Below are 19055 nucleotides of genomic sequence, written 5' to 3' on the forward strand. Positions count from 1 at the left end.
TTTTAAATTACATGCTTAGTATGCTTTGCTTCTTGTAAAAATCTTTTTTTTAATCATTTATAATTTTTTTTATTTTTCAAGTGTGTTTGATATTAAGATGCACGGTATTTTTTATTTGAAAATATATTAAAATATTTTATTTTTTAGATTGTTTTTTTACATCAACACATTAAAATTATATAAAAAACTAAATTATTTTTTTTAAGATAAATATATTTTTAAAAACATTTAAAAACAATAATTATTATACTTTCAAAGAAACAGGTAGAGCATCAACCACTTAATAAGGAAAATAAAGAATGTAATCACCAACTAAATCAGAACCCAATAATTAATCTGGGCCTAGGAAAGTCACTTGCGTCCCCAATAACCAAATGCTAACTAACTATAATTAATATTCTTTTGTTGGAAAAGGACTATCACCCTGCTTTGAGTTATTATAACTCAAACTCTATATTAAGTTAATCCAAGTCATTAGTGTTTGCTTTATTAACCCGTGTGGTATCAAAATCAATCCAACTTCTTTCCACCCCGGACCCCACATTAATTCTTGATTATTTTTAACCTTCGAAATACTTTCGATAGTGCTTTCTTTTAGTATTATTATTATTTTGTCTTTAGCATGCATTTTATCTACTTAGCTTGAGTATATACGTGGAAGCAGGGTGATTTTGTTTTTGTAATTCAGCCTACCTTTTATTTTCTTTAATTGAAAAAAATATTAAATTAATACTTTTTAGATATTTTTTTTATAATTTTAATATAATAATATAATAGATAATTTAAAACAAAAATATCATTGTCGTCACACTGTGATCATGATATATTTTTAATTAAAAAATATTTTTATAAAAACACTTTACACTGTATTATCAAACATGTACTATGAAATAACTTAAGTTGACTCGACCCAAGACTTGAGTTGTTGGTTGGATGAGTTGATCTAGGTCAATTTAAGTTTTTTTTTCTCTAAACAATGTTGTTTTGTTATAAAAAACCCGGATTTTTCTGTTACTTTGAGTCAACGAGTCACCAGATTTGATTCGGGTTTTACAACTAAACATGAAAGCATTAACTTTCCCAGCTAAAAATGTTTTATGCCTTGGTGCTTTTTAAGCTCTATAATTATCCCTCGTGGTTAAATTCGGGTGAATGAGCAATAAGGTATTCATACACCACTCTCAGCTTTGTAGGAAGCTAAAAATCTGAGGTCGAAGTCAAGCACCTTTGCCTTGCCTCTTCGAAAAAAGTAGGACCTGTATATGTATGCAGGACTATTTTGAGCCTTAACTCGCACTAACTGGCTGCCTTGTAGAAAAAGGTGGGGAGAGGTAGGCAGCTTTGGCAAAAATAAAAGCGTGCCTCTGCTCTTTCCATCCCAACCCTAAACTTGAATGAATTTAATTTATAGTTCTTGTACCCACCCTAGCTCAACATTACTAAACATTCATCATCTCCAACTGGCATACCAACTCTTTGAAGAGTGGTTAAGGCCTTAAAAAACACTTTTACCCATCAAAATCAGTTATTTTTTAAATTTTAATATAATTTTAATAAGTTATTAATACTAGAATTATTATTTTTCTCTTTAAGTAACATGTCTCCAAATATTAATTTAATTCAATAAAAACTTGCATGTCACTATCATAGTTATTAAACTTAATTTAGAGGTCGATTTAAGACATGCAATGTGTAGATCACAGATCTGACAGATTAAGTATTTTTTTTAATGAATCAAAATGATATTATTGTGGTTTTTTTAAAAAAAATTTTTGATCGAGTTGTAGATTAATTAATTCAAGTATTTTATCATGTCATAATTGATTAATTCTCCTTTTCTTTTTTGTGAAACATAAACCAACCCCAGGTCACAGGAATCCTAATTTAATAACCAAGGTTACTATATCTTCAAAAAGAAGAAGAAGAAGAAGAAATAAAAGGGAAATTGAGGCTTGATATAATTAAGATAATTATTTTGTGCCACTAAAAATTTAAAAGGAAGTTCGTTTTAGTGTGCAGTTATGTAACGAGCAGGATCTAGCTAGTGGCTGCTGGTTCTTTTTGCTACAGCTAGCTAGGCAAACAAGGCAGCAATGGAAAAACTATACAAATTGCCATGGACAAGTTTGAGGTCTGTGAATCAGAATCACGACTTGGACGCTGCGAGCACTTTGCATGCTTGTGAAATTAATGTATAGAAGGACCACTCGGGAAAAAGCCTGTTCCTTCGTTAGCACTCAAATTAATAAAGATGTTCTCTTTTTTCTTTTTCTTTTTCTTTATAAAACAATTCTCTCACGTATAAATCACAAGTTCTACAAACCATAATAATTAAATTTGACCATAAATCGATTTATAACTTGTTTATTTAAAACTTGAATCAAATCAAGTTTTTTTAATTATTTTAAATATTCACTCGATCAAACTCAAGCCTAAATTAATGAGACTCAAGTACTGGGATGTTTATGAAAAAACATTTTCCAAAACTATGTTATTTGCGGATTGACCCGGCAATCAATGACTTGTGACTTAAACCGGCCGGCAACAATGACGCAAACAAGCTTTTGCCCAACTAGGGTTTCTGTTTAAGATTTTCATTTGATTGGCAAACTTTAATTATTAAACATCTTATTGATTAGATGGCAAGGAATTATGACTACAGAGAACGATACATCATTATTTTATGAGGCAATTAAGATGATGGAGATGGAAATGATTGCTTTATGAACACTACTCATGTCAAGCAATCTTCCTTCTCTACAAACATTCACCAGAAGTGCTTAATTAATTGCCTTGCAAAAATGGTGATAAACCTAACCGAATCACCCTCAACTTGTTGTTTCTTTCTCTAACAAGCACCTGACGTGAGTAGTTAGCACTGTTTTATTGCAATAAAAGATGTCCCAAGCACTCCGATATAATCACTGCGCGTAAAGATCAAGGAGAAAAACACTACATGGGCGGATAAAAAAGCATATATAGCTGATCTTTCTAGGATGCCCTGTCCCATGCTGTCTGTTTCTGTCCTCAATTGCCTCTCTATATGAATATTTCCCTTCCTTTTATATAGGCTATTGATCTCATGTGCCCCATGACTCCTTTTCTATTTTAATGTAATTTTGGTATTATGGTAGTTTTTTCACATTGGGGTTTGAAATGGCCGGTTTTAAAAAATTCATAAATTGTTTTTTTTTAAAATTAAAGTTAATTACCTGTGTAAAACCATGTTGCGTATTAATTAAATAATTAAACAGACTCAAATTTATGATTTGAGTAAAACACAACATCGCGCCGCGCGCCTTATTCCTTGTACTGCAATACAATGCTAAACAGAGCTTTACACGGGCATTGAAACCTAAGAAATATGCACTAGGTTATAACTTTTTTGATCTAGTTCCATTGATGGTAATCGGTGGTTTGGACGGTGATAGCTTCCTAGCTAGAGACAGAAATTACAAAACTATTTTTTAAAAAAAATTAAGAAAATAATTAAAATCCATTAACATGAAATGATTTAGCAAACTAAAAAGATGACAAGGACATCATGTGGTTCCAAGCTGACATCTGCACTGATTTACAGGCAAGCTAATTCGTTAGTAACTTAAAAAAGATGGCAATCAGTTTAAAATCAAATCTTTATTAACAAATCATGATCGTTAGGAGTTAGAAAGTGTCGTGACTTAAGCAACAATTTATATTATAATTGGTTTTAAAGTAACTAAGCTTTACATTAAGTAACGTTTCTAAACTAATGAACGATATTGCCCCACTTTGAGAGTTAGGATAAATGGCTTTTTTCCTTGGTCCAATTGCTTTAATGAGTACAATGCTCATCTTTCCACTAGCAAGCCCAGAGAAGAAAAGAAGAAAAAAGAGTGAGACAGCACGTAGGGACTAAATGATGGTTGGGGCTCTCTTTTGCAAGTCTTATCATGATACTCTCTATCTTCTCATTGAGAGATTGTGAAGAGAGAATGAGCTAGGAGAATATTGGTGCACTAGCTAGGTGAGACGTTGATTGATGGGAAAAATTGGATGGTAAATAAGATTTAGCTTGGAGAAGAAGGTATCGTTTTTGTTCTTGGGTCTGGTCAATGAGGGTTGGTGCGTGGATAATTCTACTTTCCTTGATTTTTCTTCTGCTTTTAGGTTTGGTTTGGTCACCCTCTAGATCAAGCTTGTTCATGGTTAGCACTCAATTCTTATTAGGACTCTCGAGAGGGACAACATGATTAGTATTCTCTCCATGTTTTTGGCTTGTTTTCTGCTAGTTGCTTAGGAGGTATAATTCTCAGTATAATATTCAGGGAAATTAAACTTCAAGCAATATCAGTCGTCAAGAATTGCAAAAACAAAAGTAGATGTAAAGTTAGAAATGGAGTTGCCATTGATTGAAGGTCTCATGAATAATGCTTATAGCTAGGTGAAGATGCAACGCTAGTGCTTGTGATGGAATCCCGGCCCAGATCCTTCGGTCAGGGAGGAATGATCAGTAGGCAAAGCTTATATTAATTAAGGTTAATTGATTGCTTAAACCTTTCTTGAACTGAAATGGACGAGTTTGAGGTCTATGAATCAGGACTTGGACGCTACGAGCATTTTGCATGCTTGTGAAATTAATGTATACAAGGACCTCTATGAAAAACGTCTGTTCCTTCGTTAGCACTCAAGTTAATAAAGGTATTTTGTTTTTTCTTTTTCTTTTTCTTCATGAACAATTCTCGTAGATAAATAAAGCGTATACAATACAGCTATTAAACGTGATTGATTCTCTCATTTTGATTTCTATGAATTTGATCAGATTTAGATTTTATTTCGAATTGTAATGGATACTAATCAAGCCAGATCCATTTAACTGGTCACCTTAGGATCTAGACTATTCCAAGCTGAAAAAAAACAAAACAAAAAAAAAATTTCACTGATCTAGTTAAAAATTCATGTTGACCCAATAACTTGTTCAAAACCCGGCCATTAATCCGGTATTGAAACCAACTCTTCCGACTTGTAACTCAAGCTTTCCAGTATTAGATTTTAAAATTACAAGAAAAAGGATACAAGAGCACAAGACGAAGCTTTTAACAAATCTAAAAAGGTGCGTGGTAGGTTAAAGTGACCAACCATAGATTAGGAGACGAGCTTGAGCATCTCTTTCAGGCCACAGATATGGATAACGAAGTGTAAGCAAGTAATATAATTAACGAACAAGCAGCAAGATCTGTTAATCATTACTCTACTCAGGGAAGAAAGCGATCTTACTCCATTAATTCACTGCATAAACATTAGAGTTATTGTTGAAGGATAGCAAATCCCAAGAACATCATCAAATTACAAGAAAATTCAAACCAAGCAAAGCAGGATACATGAGCTAGCTATACGCAGACACTAAAACAGGCAAGGCACGTACACAAAACACCAGATAGAGATTAAGGGCTACATCATTTTTGAGAAATGAGTATGTTCACCAAGCTAACCCAAGGGTTTTGGATGACCAGGACCAGGAGGAGAAGGCTTGGGAATATATGGGTTAAGAGGAGTGCCATGCTCAATAGGACCAGGTTTTATGGAAGCTTTTGAACTTGGAACTGGATCGATAGGGTGGTAATCTTCCAGGTTCACGTTGTGTGCACTGGTCTTAACATCATCGCTCAGATCATAGCCATTTTCCTGCAGTTTCATAGGATAAGAATAAAAAGGGATCAGTTAATTAGTTTGTTGCATCTTCATAATTAAAGCAAAATGAATGATTCTTTTTAGCCTATATGCCCTTTTTTGCCTACAGTGCATGTACCTTGAGCTTCCTGCTTGTTGTTGCCATTGTCATGCTACCACGAGAGTCAGTGAAGACCATATCTGGAATTACATTCAGGAATAACATAGTGTTAGCATGTTCACTAGCCATTGGTTCCAGCTAACCAATGATAATTAAGCACAATTCAAAAATTGGTGTTTCGGCATCATTGCACAATTTCGCGGTTTCCCCCGCTGACGCAGTTCTCTCTGGAAAAACCTTCTTACAATATCTCGTGCACCAAATCCACAGCGTAATCACTGACATGAATTCCAAAAGACTCCACATAACATGTAATTTGATCATACAAGGTTTGACAACCCTTATCCACTGTTGGAAAGGCAAAGAATACAAGAAATGGCCAAAAAATTGTTGTGTCCAAGGACTAATTGCCCACAAATGTATAATTGTTGCGGTCCTTGCTGCACAATGCGCACTCTAGATTAGAGTGTTATTTAGAGGAAAGATACTAAAATGCAATCACAATTCACAAGTTGTATCTGGAAAAGATTTCCAATTGTTCAAAGAATCCTATGATTTGAAGCCAGCATATTCTGGACTGACCCTTAAGTTGCAGCATGATTACAAGACAACAAATACATATTATTCACTCTTCTGCTACCTATTCAGTCTCTACAACCAAGGATCCATTCAAGAACAACAACAGGTGCCAGATGAATACAAGTTATGCCCTCTCCAAAGCAGGGATTTTGAGAAGGGAAAGCTAAGCACCTCTTATTTATTTTTGTATCTAGTGGCTAGTCTTCCTTTGGTTACACAAGCCTTTGAACTAAGAATTCATTTTTGCATAAATCAATGCGCCTGATAATAGAATCCACCCAGCGCTCCATGTTTAAAAAGAATTTCGGCCACCGACGAATATTATTTAACAGTACTCTCCAGTCTGTCGAGTTGCAGAAATGCCTGTGTTCAATTAACTTACTTCAAGCACATTAATGATTAAATATAGTGATTACTTGATAAATATTTGGGATTTAAGAAGCTTTACTCGGGCATGATTTGGATTTTCTATGTATACTTTCACCTGATTTGTCATGACGGCTAACTACAACAATAAATGCTGCTGGTATGATGATAGAACAACCCAATAGGGATCACGAAATTCGACTCTTAAGTAAAAGCAGGGACTCAGCTACACATGGATTTTGTATTGCAAGCCCCGATTTCTTAGTGTGACTTCGGCAATTGATAGGTGAAAGAAAACAAGCAGTTCTGCTTCAATTACAGAGATCAGAATCATAGCCTTGACATTGACAATTTATTCGTAGTGAAGAGGGGGCCGAACTCATTTTAGGTATCGATCATTGAAAACATATCTCCACACACAAAAAGGTTATCATTGCATTATTTTCTCAATCTGTTTCCTAATTGTGAGAACCAAATGTGAACATGCAATAAAAAGAGCAAGCAATGTCAAGAATCAAAACCCAACAACCAAATTAAGAGAAGACAATGAGAATGAGAATCTCTACAAGATCCTACATGAAATCAGAAATTTTCTGCCAATGTCTTTGTCTTATAGTTCGATGATGCAAACAAAACCACAAGTGGAGCTGAAAATAGTTAGTAGTACCACTTAGGCACTTACCAGTAATTGCCAAGCAAGTCGTGCCTGGTGAGCAGTTAAGGAACATTAAGGCTGTCCCAACCATCAAGTACAAAATCCAGAGACCAGAAACCTTCATAATGTATTGAAAATAACAGAAAGGACACACAAACAAAAGCCTGTCTCCTCGAACCTAACTGTAGAATCTTCCTTAAGAAGACACCTTACAGCCCCTTAGTATGCAAGTAAGCCCACAGATAAGACCAGAAGAAAAGGGATGATCGCTGATCAGCTTTCGTCACAAAAGATTGAGAGAGCAAGAAAGTCTTCCAGAAAATCAGTGGAGATAAGGAGCAAAAGGGTAAGAGCCCATGTCTAGGAAATTAAAAAAAGAGACTGAGTTGTTTTATGAGGTTAAGTGAACAATAAAAGAAAGCATGTGGGCATCATTGTCTCACATTAATAGAGAGATGCAGGAAGGGAGTTAATTGGGGTTTTGTCTTTGTGTTGTATGCTTTTTAGTGTAGAAGAGAACAGTGAGGAATGAATGAAAGAAATTAATGCAGATTTCGAAAGAGTTGTGGTGGAATGCGAGCCGTCAGGCACGTCCTCTGCTGTTCCTGAGTCCTGACAGCAAAGCAAAAGCAATTTTGCACCAAACTGCCATGCATCACCTTGTTTATCAAACGACACCGTTTCCTTTTTTGCTAGGAGTTTCCTATTAAATTTGATGCTATAAGCCTATAACTATGAAGAAAGCAAACTCGTTTATCACTTGGACCAACCCTCCGAGGGGATCATTGATACGAAGTTCCAGCTCTTACATCTCCTTGGGGGCTAAGTTAGTCAATGATCCGAATACTCCTTGGCAATCAAGAAAAGAAAATCTATGAGATGTTAAGCAATTTTATTTACTGAACTAGCTAGAGATCTTATTTTTTCTTAACTGGAAAGCTGCTCCATCTTTCAGCTCAAGAAGAGCACTCTCACTAACTAAAGAGTCAAATTCTACGGTTGGATGAACGATGTAAAACCCTCTTCTAATGACATGCTAATCCAGGGTATTAATTTGGAGTAGTGACGATGCTGAACTGCCTTGGCAAGACATATCAGCGCAAGGATGAAATTAAGGAAACAATAGTTCAGTGGTCGGATTTGCCATGTTTTTGTGCATATCATAACATTTTTAATGCAAGAGATGCATGTCGCAGGCATCAAGATATGATGTTTGAGGTTTTTCAAGACACCAAATTCTATTATTTAGACCTTTGTTTTTAGTTCGTATAATTTTTTATTTTCTAAATAGTAAAAAAATTAACAAAATTTTCAATCCTAGCTATTTAAAGTCACTTTGTGAGCTCTTTTGGATATCAGAATTATTATTCAGAATTTTAATGTGCTTGTGGTTCTCTCTCTTGTCTGGGAAACGACAACTAAAAGTTATCTTGGTCAAAATTTGCAGTAACAATTTATAACTCAAAAGCCAAGAGCAGGACGATCCATAATGGAAGGCAAGCAGCCAGCCGATATATATATATATATATATATATATATATATATATATAGAAGCATTAAATTTTGACTTGAAATTCTTCTCTTTCTTCACAGAAGAGTCATCGAAGGATGGGCAAATTAAGCCTTTCAAAGCACGAAATACGGGACAGAGACCCGACATTGTTGATGGGGAAGATGAAAGCGAGAAGCTGGACAACTGATTGAAGATCAAGATTTAACAAGATTAATATTTAATGGAAAATTTGATCCAATTTAATGCATCACAGGTCTTCATAATTGGAACTGCGAAGGGACGCAAAAAACTATTGCGCAGGCGGAAGCTACCTTGTACAGTAACGGCAAGAAATCACAAGAGAAAGATACAGAAGATTAATGGATTAATGTCTTGTAAGCTTGTAATCCTATCACACATCAAAATCACAACAAACAAACAGAGCTCCCGTAAGGGCATTGTGAGCGTGTAAGAAACAGATCGTAAATAACTAGGACAATTTCAAGGTTGGAAGTATCATTGGCTGTGGGTTCTGTTTTTGCAATTTAGGCTCATTCTCTATGTGGACCAGGAGTGTTTCAGATACAAATCTTGTTAGTAATTCATTTGACCTGGTCGAGTCGAATTGATGCAAGAGACTCGGCAGATTTAAGCTATCAGATATGGATTTGTCATAGGATGGCTACAAGTTTAAATCCATCAAAAAGTTCATACGTGCCAAATGATTTTTTTTAACAAAAAAATATATAATTTTTTATTCAAATAGTGTTTAAATTTTATCATGATGTTCTAAGAGCCATATTGACCGGTTGAAGTCCAAAAGGTCCTTGAATTATACCCTGGAGATGATGTTTTTTATTTATTTTTTACATTTCGTAGGTATTTTCGGATATTTATATTTTCTTTCTTTGTTTTTCCTGGTTATTTTATGGTTTTCTTTTCTTTCCAACATAAGACGGCCAAGTTCCTATTTTAACAATCGTAGATTATTCAAAATTATTTTCTGTGTAAGAAATAGAAGCGGCTAATAATTCATCTAGTTCAGACAGCGGCACGAATACCTGGGACTTGCATGTTCAAGCAATCTTTTGGAAACACGACCTTGCTAGTAACCAGACCCCAGCAGGCATCAAAATCGAGGGTGGTGAGTGAATTACACAGTGAGCCCCCAATACAAAGCCATGCAATACAAGCAGGCAAAATAAGATCGAGCGTGTGTGTATCACTGGTACGTGCTCTGTTCATAATTTCTCATTTGCTTAAAGAAAAAAGATAAGGGTAGCAATTTTGACTGCAAAATTACGAGATATAACCTAGTGGTACAGCCCCTCCCTTCAGTTGTTTCTATTTCTTATATGCCAGAAAGAATTTTCCAAAGACTTCTTGGATCATAGCTGGTTAAGGGCCTCTATTTCAATTTCCTTGAATTTGGCAACCACGTTATACCTTCTTACAACCTTCGGGGTACACTTTGTCCTTGGCAATAACGTTCTTAATTCACAATTCCAAGTCTTGCCGTTTTACATTAAATTGAATTATTTGTGTAATTCTTGGCGGAGGATAGTCATTTATCAAGACGCAAAGAAATTTAACTAACAATACGAAACATAAGAGATATGAAAGAACTTGGTAAATTGCTTTGACAGTTTCAATACCAGGTTAAATTACTTCTGGAAACACGACTTTGATAGTAACCAGGGCCCCCAGCTGATTTAGGTTTCGATTGTGTTTTAAACCATGGAAACATGTTTGGGAACGCACATGTTTCTAAAAAAATTTAATTTTTTTATTAAAATTTAATATAATTTGTACGTTTTAAATTGTTTTGATATGCTGATATCAAAAATAATTTTAAAAAAATAAAAAAGCATCATTAGCATGCATTTCGACACAAAAAGTTATTTGAAAAGCAACCGCTACCACACTACCAAGCACCCTCTAAAAAACCCTCAAAATTCAGCTTTATAAAAACCATGATTTTAAGTGGACTAAGTTTTCAAAAACATGGTTTTGAAAGGGTTACCAAACACCTAATTTTGACTCAACTTGTATTTTGCCAACTTAACCACAATACCAAACAGGTACTTTAAAATCATGGGTCGGGTGACACAGGAACCTAACACCACAAGGCCATCCAGGCAAACCAAAAAAATTTCTACTGTCTGAGCTAAGGTTGCAAGAATTACCATGTGCATCAGTTCAATGAGGTATCTGGGTAGGGTTCCTCTTTATACAACTCTGTTGAACAAGTGCAAGCTTAGACCAAAAACCACATCGGTAAATCCCCAGGATTGGCTAATGTTAAATCAGAACTCTAAACAAAGGAGAAACCATCACAAAACATAAACAGCGTGCTACGAATGAAATGAAAACACAAATCAAAATACTCTAAACAAATTCCTTTCTAAAAATAAAACAAGACAATATAGTTAAGACTTCAGAATTCAGTAGATTACATCACTGGAGATGATAAAAGAAAAGGAAGATAAAACTCCCGCACACCATATTTCAGACAGAGCCTTCAAAAACAGATATCACCGAGTTCTCCATTCAGCGGTACTGCAGTCAAAAACAAATACGAATGTCTCACCTCACTTAATAAACAAATTTAGCAACGACAATGCAGACTAGTCTATGGAAATCCCACACTTCAAAGAATTTAGTACGAAAATTGCTCCTATTTTATTCCTTTTTCCTTGGCAAAGAGAGGACGGTTGAAGGCTCGAATACTCTAGGGAGAGTTCAACCGTGAACCTTGCATAATAAAAGAGGCCACTACAGATTCGAGCCAAGTCGAATCGGTTCCTGTTTTGCTTCATTCTAACTTATGGGATTTATCTAAACAAACAGTTCATTGTAAAAATTATCAGAAAATAAAGGATCTCTAGAGTTCAAAATTGTATGACAAGAACTATTTACCGATCCAAAATTAAAGGCATTCCGAAAACAGTTCATGCAGCAACCATAAGACTGTATGAGCCAACAAAAATAAATGTAAAAATAAAAATAACAGAATTAACAAATATTTCTGTGGTCTTACCTTGATGAAGCCTATTTCCTTCGCATTGCTGCGGAAGCACTGCCTACAACACATCAGTCCATACTTCCTGATTATCCCATGAGGGTTTCCACACACTCGGCTGCCAACAAGGAGATTTCAAATCAAAATCCTTAACTAAATAAAGTTAGGACGTGAAATTCACTCAGGAAAGAGATTTAGTCCACATAGCAACTAGATAATCAAAAGAAAAAAAATACAAAATCTTGACCTAAAAGGGATCACCATCATTTTACAAGGACCTAAGCAAACAATGCATCAAGAAAAACATCAAACCTAAGCAAATATGGATTTCATGAGTTGTTCTTTCAAATTTGAAAACTAACCAACAAAAATAGATAGCATACAGACATCGAACACCAAATCAAAAAGAAGACAGGACATTAAACTAAAACAACATGGGAATCATCAAATCAAGATGGCGGTAAAAAAAAAAAAGAGAAGCTGAGTTCCATAAAATACCAGGTTCGGGATCCAGGACCGTAGTTCTTGGGATGCGAGTTCCAAATATTTGAGTGGCCCATCTAGTAGTTGTGATCGACGGAGTAATGCCTGACTCGCTGCGCCGCTCTCAAGTGCCAAAAACCCTGACCGCGATATCGTTTACTTGGGAGGTGATATGTTGCTGCTTTTATAGGTCAATTCATAGTTGTCACAACTGACTTGGAAAACTACATGGGCTTGGATCAATTATCGGTATATTTAGATAAATTATAACGATATTGTTTTATTTAAAAAACAATCCTTAATATTAACCCGGTTAAAAAATTATTAGGTTATTAAAATTTAATCGAGTAAATTGAATTTTAATTCTAAATAAAGATAGGAAAATCCATATACAGCAACTTTTTTATTAAAAAAATATTGGATTGCATTGTTTTTAATAACAAATTTTATGAATTGCATTGTTCCCAACAAAGAAAACACCCCGTTTTTTAGGTAATTTAAGTATAAATAGTTTTATTCTATGTATTTTACTTTAAATATGAGTTTGATTTTTTATTATAATATTTAAATTATTGGTGTTAATTATTTATAATTAGCAATTTGTCATTTTCTAAGTTGATTGTGTATGGCTGGTTGATCCACTTAAAAAAATATGACTATGCTACATATTGGGTCTAGTCGTGGTTTCAGATGTAGGAATTCATAGTTTACAATCTCATAAGAGCATGCCAAACATAATTTTTTCAGGGTGAGATAAAAAATGAAAAAAAAATTAAACTGAGAAAATAAAACTAATTTTAAAATATTCTAAAAAAATTATTCAGTTTAGTTTCAGTTTTAAAATGTTAAAACCAACTAAACCAAACTAAACTGATTCTCACCCGATAAATTTTAAAGTTGATTGTTATATAATTAAATTAGGCCATGATACCAAAAAAAAAAAAAGACAAGATGTGAAGACAAAAAATAATATCTCATGCTCATAACAAAGATAAAAAGAAATTCAAAAAAATACATTAAACTCATTGTAAAATAAAACCTAATAAAAACTTAGAAAAGCTCGAGCCCATTACAAGGAAGTCCAAGAAAATCCAATTAAATAGACATAAGTCTAATTGGTTTTTAATGAAATAAACAAATCAAATCAAACCAAAATGGTTAGTTTGAATCAGTTGGTTATGTTAATTCAGTTTGTGATTTTTAAAAAATACAAATTTTGGTTTGGTTAGGTTTTTTAACTCAAAACCAAACCAAACTAAAAATATTCACTTTTTTTTCTTAATATACTATAGTCAAATCATTGCACACATCAAGTTACCTTTGTATGTTGGCAATGCCTGCCAAGTAAATTTTCTTGGCCGATGAACAGGCATCATCCATTAGTATCAGCCAACAAAAATTTAATTATCTACAAAATTCTTAGAACAGTCTGCTTAAAAAAGGATAGGGAGAGATATGAGAAGGTGCAAGCATGAATGCATGTATTCCAACTCCAATGATCAAGAATCCTATAGAATAGGATCTAAGCTTTAAATTTCACGACACGAGCATGATTATCTAGGGCTAAAAGGAATACCTACAAGCAATAATTTGATCTAATTTCAATGCTTAAATTATCTTGAACCAGCAAAAGGGGTAAAGCCGTTGCATTCTTCTCCTATAACTCAAACGGAGAAACAAGTGCAGCATTTGAAGTCCAAATCTGAGGATTAATCCGTGCTCGCTTTCTTTAAGCTTGCCATGTATGTCAAATAGATTGTCCACACATATGAACAAATAATGTTCACCAATGGCTGTCAAAAGCATTACCAGAATTCCCATATGTTAGCAAAGAAAATACAAATTACCTCCGAGTCATAGAAATTAGGCTCATACAAATTTTCATATATAGGAAAGAAAAGGACCCATATATACCTGTGGATGAACGAGCACAAATTTATATGTCGCAAAATCACAGACTGGCCAGTACAAAAGACCATTCCTCAGAGTTGGAAGGAGGTCACGCTTCAATCTAGCTACTATCTCATCGCCTCTTTCACCTGAGCTGGTACCAGAGCAGTCATTCAGGAACGCCAAAGACCAAAGGATAAGAGAAATATGCAAATATAAATAGGTCTACGGGCAAGTTGACATATCTCCCATCACTAAAGCGAGGGATGTAGAGCGAAACGAATTGAAAGCCATCTCATGTCCTAACATATGGTTGAGGTCCAGTTTTTTTGGAAGAAAATAAACAATGAAGCAAACATGTAAAGACAGAGACTGGCTTGGTTTAAATTATCATGTTGCAGCAGTACAATCCTGCGGGGCCTTCTGTTTGAGGCTGTTTTAATTAGCTGCAGCACTGGCTAGGCAAAGAAATCATCAAAATGAGCAGTAAGGCCCCGCGGAAGACCTATAACAGCTCCAAAGCTAAAAAAAGCCATCTTATGTCCTAACATAAGGTTGAGGCCCAGTTTCCATTATCATGTTGCAGCCGTAAAATCCAGTGGGGCCTGCTGTTTGAGCCTGTTTTAATTAGCTGCAGCACTGGCTAGGTAAAGAAATCATCAAAATGAGCAGTAAAACCCCGCGGAAGACCTATAACAGCTCCAAAGTTTTTTTTTTTAAAAAGCTAGCTTGCACAGAGTATGCCAGCAGCCAATAACATCCAGGATAACGCCAAGCTTTCACTGGTATCAAACAGATGGAGCCCTACCATAAGGCCAAATTGATCCAAGCACAGGCATTGATACCTAGAGGAGGGCTCTGGTGTTGCCTCCACAGACTTGTACAAATGAGAGATGATAAAGAATTGACCAATTACTGCCTCTCTATAACCTTGTGGTGGAAACAAACACAAGATAGCCTGGAGAGCCAACTATAAATGCCGTTATAAAAATACTAGTGCCATAGAACACTGAAATCATAATGAAATAAAAATTTTGTTCACCTTGTAAAGCTGCATTATAGGAGAAAAAAGGGTAGCATTAGCAGGTCCATAAACTGCTTGTCCCATAAAAACTTTCTTGAAGGTAGTTAGCACATCACGTTTTGGGAGAACTTTTCTCATAAAATTGAACCAAAGATGCTGTGATGGCCCTAAAAATAGCAAACCATATCCAGCCATGCGTAATGTCCTAATGAAGTCAAAAGAACTAGATGATGTTGATGACATCATCTGCACAAATGTTTACCATAAGCAATCAAGGAACTTAATTTCCACACCCACACCCCTCGCACACACAATGGGATAAAAGGAGATCCTGTAAGATCACTTAAACCAGAAGAAATATCATAAATCTACTAAACAAAGTAATTCATAACCTGCACAGCCAATTTTTTATACAGTTTTTAACCCGGTGAGCCTAGCTATAGAAAAGAGGAGTACCTCATAAATACTATGCAATAGCTCCACAAACTATAATAGCAGTCCATGGAGATTGTGACAGCTAACTGAAGTTAGATAAAACTTCAATGTAGTTCTGGCATTTATTAAGGTTAGAAAAGAGAATTGAAAGAAGCAAGCTAGATGAAAAACGTTCTCTCTCTCTTGCCAGAGCACAATCTGTCAATCTTATACACTTGCTTCTTCAGATAAGAAATATTGCAGCTCCATTCTGCATCTCCCTTACACCCAAAACGGGGGGGGGGGGGGGGGGTGGGTGGGGCTCATGTATCACTAAACAAACGTTATATTCACAGCTTGAGTTGCCAGTAAATGAAACTCCTAATTAGCACCATACGCAAGTAATACACTCTTTTCCACGAAATATTTATTAGCAGTTGGAATCAAAGCCCCCCCAGTATCCTACATAGGAAGCCACGAAAGCTCAAATGCCTTGTAAAATTCAACTAACATTTCATCAAACACAAGTTATGCCCCCAACCAATGCTTAGTATACCCATTTAGAAACCAGAACTGAACTAGTGTAAATTGAAGGAAGCTAGGGCTCACCTGAGCGGTCAAATCAGCAGCAGCGTAAATAAGCTAAGTAGTGAAAGTTTTTGTGACAACTGGGTGTGATTCCAGCTGGTTCAAGTACCATCCTATAAACCCACTTTTGGATTTAGAATTCGAACAAGATGGTCTTGATGGTGATGTTGAAAATGGGTGTGAAGGGGATGGTTTGTAGAGAGTGTAAGAGACTCTTGTTTTGCTCGAATGATGACGAGGAGAAAGAGACTCTGTGTTTCTAATACATGTTTGCCTCATGAGATTTCCATGGAGAAAGCGTTTGCTAATTGTTCTTATGCAATGCTGCCCATGATGACGAGGGGATAGAGACTCTGGGTATCGTATACCTTGTGCGCTGGGTTTTCTTATCCTCTGTTTCTGCTCTCTCCTCTCTCTCTGTTTCCTTCCAAAAATAACCTGGAGTGTTGTATATACACGAAAGCGAAAGAATAAAAAAAAACATTACTTCGGGTATGCAGGAGAGATTCTGTTTTTTTTTTTTTTTTTCCTGAATTTTTTAAAGTGTTTTTTTTAATATTTTTAGTTAAAATATATATATATATATAATTATTTTTTAGTATTTTTTTATAGTTTTGATGTGTTGATTTTAAAAATAAATAAATAAATTTTAAAAAAATATTTTAATATATTTTTAAATAAAAAATTATTTTGAAAAGTATTTTCTATTATTAAAAAATAAAATTTTAATTTTAATTTTAATTGAAATTAAATTTTTAATTGAGTTAAATCAAATTTTATTGATTCTAGGAATGTTTTTAATGAGTACGGAGTTTCTAGTTGATATGAATTTTAATTCATTAAACCCAAATGATTATGAAAAGATTTTCAATAATTTAATTAACTTAACTAACCTTGTTTAAATCTGAAAATGAATAGATTTAGAAAATTTGAAATTCGTAGTTAAATTTATATCGGATTTCTAGTTGAATTAAACTATATATTGACTCTACCAAACCGGGAAAATCCGGCCAGTTTTTCAATAACCTGACTCGACAAACCCAATTAAGATCTGACGAGTTAATATTAAGAAATTTATTTTAAAAAACAAAACTCAAACTCTTTGAAGAAACAGTTCTAGGATCGGATCCGAGAAGCGAGAACTCTGCTTGGGGGCAGAAACCTATAAAAGTCATCTTAATAAAATCAAGTGATTAACATCTCACGACGGTTAGATTGGGTTGGATCCAATCTTCCCTCACCTTTTCAGGGATGGCAAATGCCTGGAAAAGAGAAAGCAACAAACAGCCAAAATACCTCTCTCCAATCCTTCTCCTCCTCTCACTATCTCTCTTCCTCCTGTTTCTCTTCTTTTTCTACGCTCGATCCCCATTGAATCCTCCTAACTCCACGCTTTATGTACCCCGAGTTTACCCAATCCCTCCTTTTGATTGCTTAAAATCTCCACAAGCTCACCCTGTGGTTGCCAACATAGTGGAAAACCTCAAATACCCCTTCCTCTACTCTCTCTCGGATTTTGGGTCCTTGCCCGACAAGCCCCACAAGAACATTGTCAGGCTTCTGAAAGGAAAGCCTTTCAGAAAGCCAGATATTTCAGCCACGATTCAGCAACTTCTTGAAGGAATGAAAGGGAGAAATGGGTTGGTTGTGGATGTTGGTGCTAATGTGGGAATGGCGAGTTTCGCAGCCGCGGTTATGGGCTTTAAAGTGCTGGCTTTTGAGCCAGTGATTGACAACCTTCTGAGGATTTGTGATGGGATTTGGTTTAATCGTGTTGCGGACTTGGTTACTGTTTTTGAGGCTGCTGTCTCTGATCGGATTGGCAATATCACTTTTTACAAGGTTAAAAATCAATCTTTTCCGAAAATTTAATTCTCTTTTTAGGGCTAAGATTTATACTGGTTGATTGATTTAGCCTAATTTGAACCCTACTTCTTCCATCTGCTGTACTGAATACTCATCATCTTAGTCCTTTTAAACTGGCAGCTGGTAGGTCGGCTTGACAATAGTGCTGTTTCAGCCACTGGTGCAAAGTTGGCATTCAAGTCCAACGAAGAAATAGCCCTTCAAGTAAGGACCATCCCCCTTGACGAACTAATAACAGATTCAGAGCCTGTGTTGCTTCTCAAAATAGATGTCCAGGGATGGGAATATCATGTACTGAAAGGGGCCGTGAAATTACTGTCAAGAAAGAAAGATGAAGCCCCCTACCTAATTTACGAGGAAGATGAAAGGTTGCTGCAAGCGAGCAACAGTAGTGCCAAAGAGATCCGGGATTTCCTCCGAAGTGTTGGTTTTAGTCATTGTATCCAGCACGGTACAGATGCCCATTGCACCAAGGATTAGTGAGCACCAGATCATTTCATGAGAAACACAACCTATCTAACTGAATGGCTTGGTTTCCAGACCCCATCACTTGCAAGGAAATGTAACACGTTGGCTGCTTGGTGCCTGTCATTTCTTCTTGCCTTGAGAATTTTTTAGGTTGCAGAGTTCGCATGTAAGCTGTAGAAGACTGCAATTTAGGGCCTCGGCATCTGTACTGACCGAGGAAAGTCAGATTTTCTTGGATGCATATTCAAGCTTTTCAATTGTAACTTCTCCTGATGTATTGATGTCTATGAAAATCTATGACCTCCTCTTTGTGTTGGCCAATTATTTTTGTTTACAAACATGGAGTAATCTTTCCATTTCTGTAAAAAAAAAAAATGTTACGGGAGATCTTGCAATCCTTGTACCATTTGGAAAACAAGAGTGGCAATCATCTTGCAA

At 35.4% G+C, this 19055-nt stretch overlaps 3 protein-coding genes and 1 pseudogene across 5 annotated transcripts; 1 reads left to right on the forward strand and 3 right to left on the reverse strand.

Annotated features, from left to right (window-relative positions):
* Nucleotides 1–5237: 5237 nt before the first annotated feature.
* Nucleotides 5238–8043, reverse strand: LOC7497335 (uncharacterized). Its single transcript, XM_024584908.2, has 3 exons — nt 7398–8043; nt 5789–5850; nt 5238–5664 (listed from the first exon to the last, which is right to left on the reverse strand). Exons 1-3 carry the CDS (start codon nt 7492–7494, stop codon nt 5467–5469), a joined length of 357 nt encoding a protein of 118 aa, XP_024440676.1. The 5' UTR covers nt 7495–8043; the 3' UTR covers nt 5238–5466.
* Nucleotides 8044–11246: 3203 nt separating this feature from the next.
* Nucleotides 11247–12580, reverse strand: LOC7497336 (40S ribosomal protein S29). 3 transcript variants are annotated; one of them, XM_024584728.2, is made up of 3 exons: nt 12383–12580; nt 11903–12002; nt 11247–11421 (listed from the first exon to the last, which is right to left on the reverse strand). In XM_024584728.2, exons 1-3 carry the CDS (start codon nt 12442–12444, stop codon nt 11413–11415), a joined length of 171 nt encoding a protein of 56 aa, XP_024440496.1. In that variant the 5' UTR covers nt 12445–12580; the 3' UTR covers nt 11247–11412. The 3 variants fall into 3 exon arrangements, with proteins under 3 accessions (XP_024440496.1, XP_024440495.1, XP_052302705.1); XM_024584727.2 differs by having other exon boundaries at nt 11366–11700; nt 12383–12551; XM_052446745.1 differs by lacking the exon at nt 11247–11421 and having other exon boundaries at nt 11777–12002; nt 12383–12557.
* A 1239-nt stretch (nt 12581–13819) lies between these two features.
* On the reverse strand, nt 13820–16766 carry LOC18104797 (uncharacterized; annotated as a pseudogene).
* Nucleotides 16767–17348: 582 nt separating this feature from the next.
* On the forward strand, nt 17349–18938 carry LOC18104798 (uncharacterized). The gene is made up of 2 exons (XM_006374771.3): nt 17349–18125; nt 18270–18938. Exons 1-2 carry the CDS (start codon nt 17535–17537, stop codon nt 18627–18629), a joined length of 951 nt encoding a protein of 316 aa, XP_006374833.2. The 5' UTR covers nt 17349–17534; the 3' UTR covers nt 18630–18938.
* Nucleotides 18939–19055: the final 117 nt, after the last annotated feature.

The sequence above is a fragment of the Populus trichocarpa genome, chromosome 14 (assembly GCF_000002775.5).
Source record: "Populus trichocarpa isolate Nisqually-1 chromosome 14, P.trichocarpa_v4.1, whole genome shotgun sequence".
Lineage (NCBI taxonomy): Eukaryota > Viridiplantae > Streptophyta > Magnoliopsida > Malpighiales > Salicaceae > Populus > Populus trichocarpa.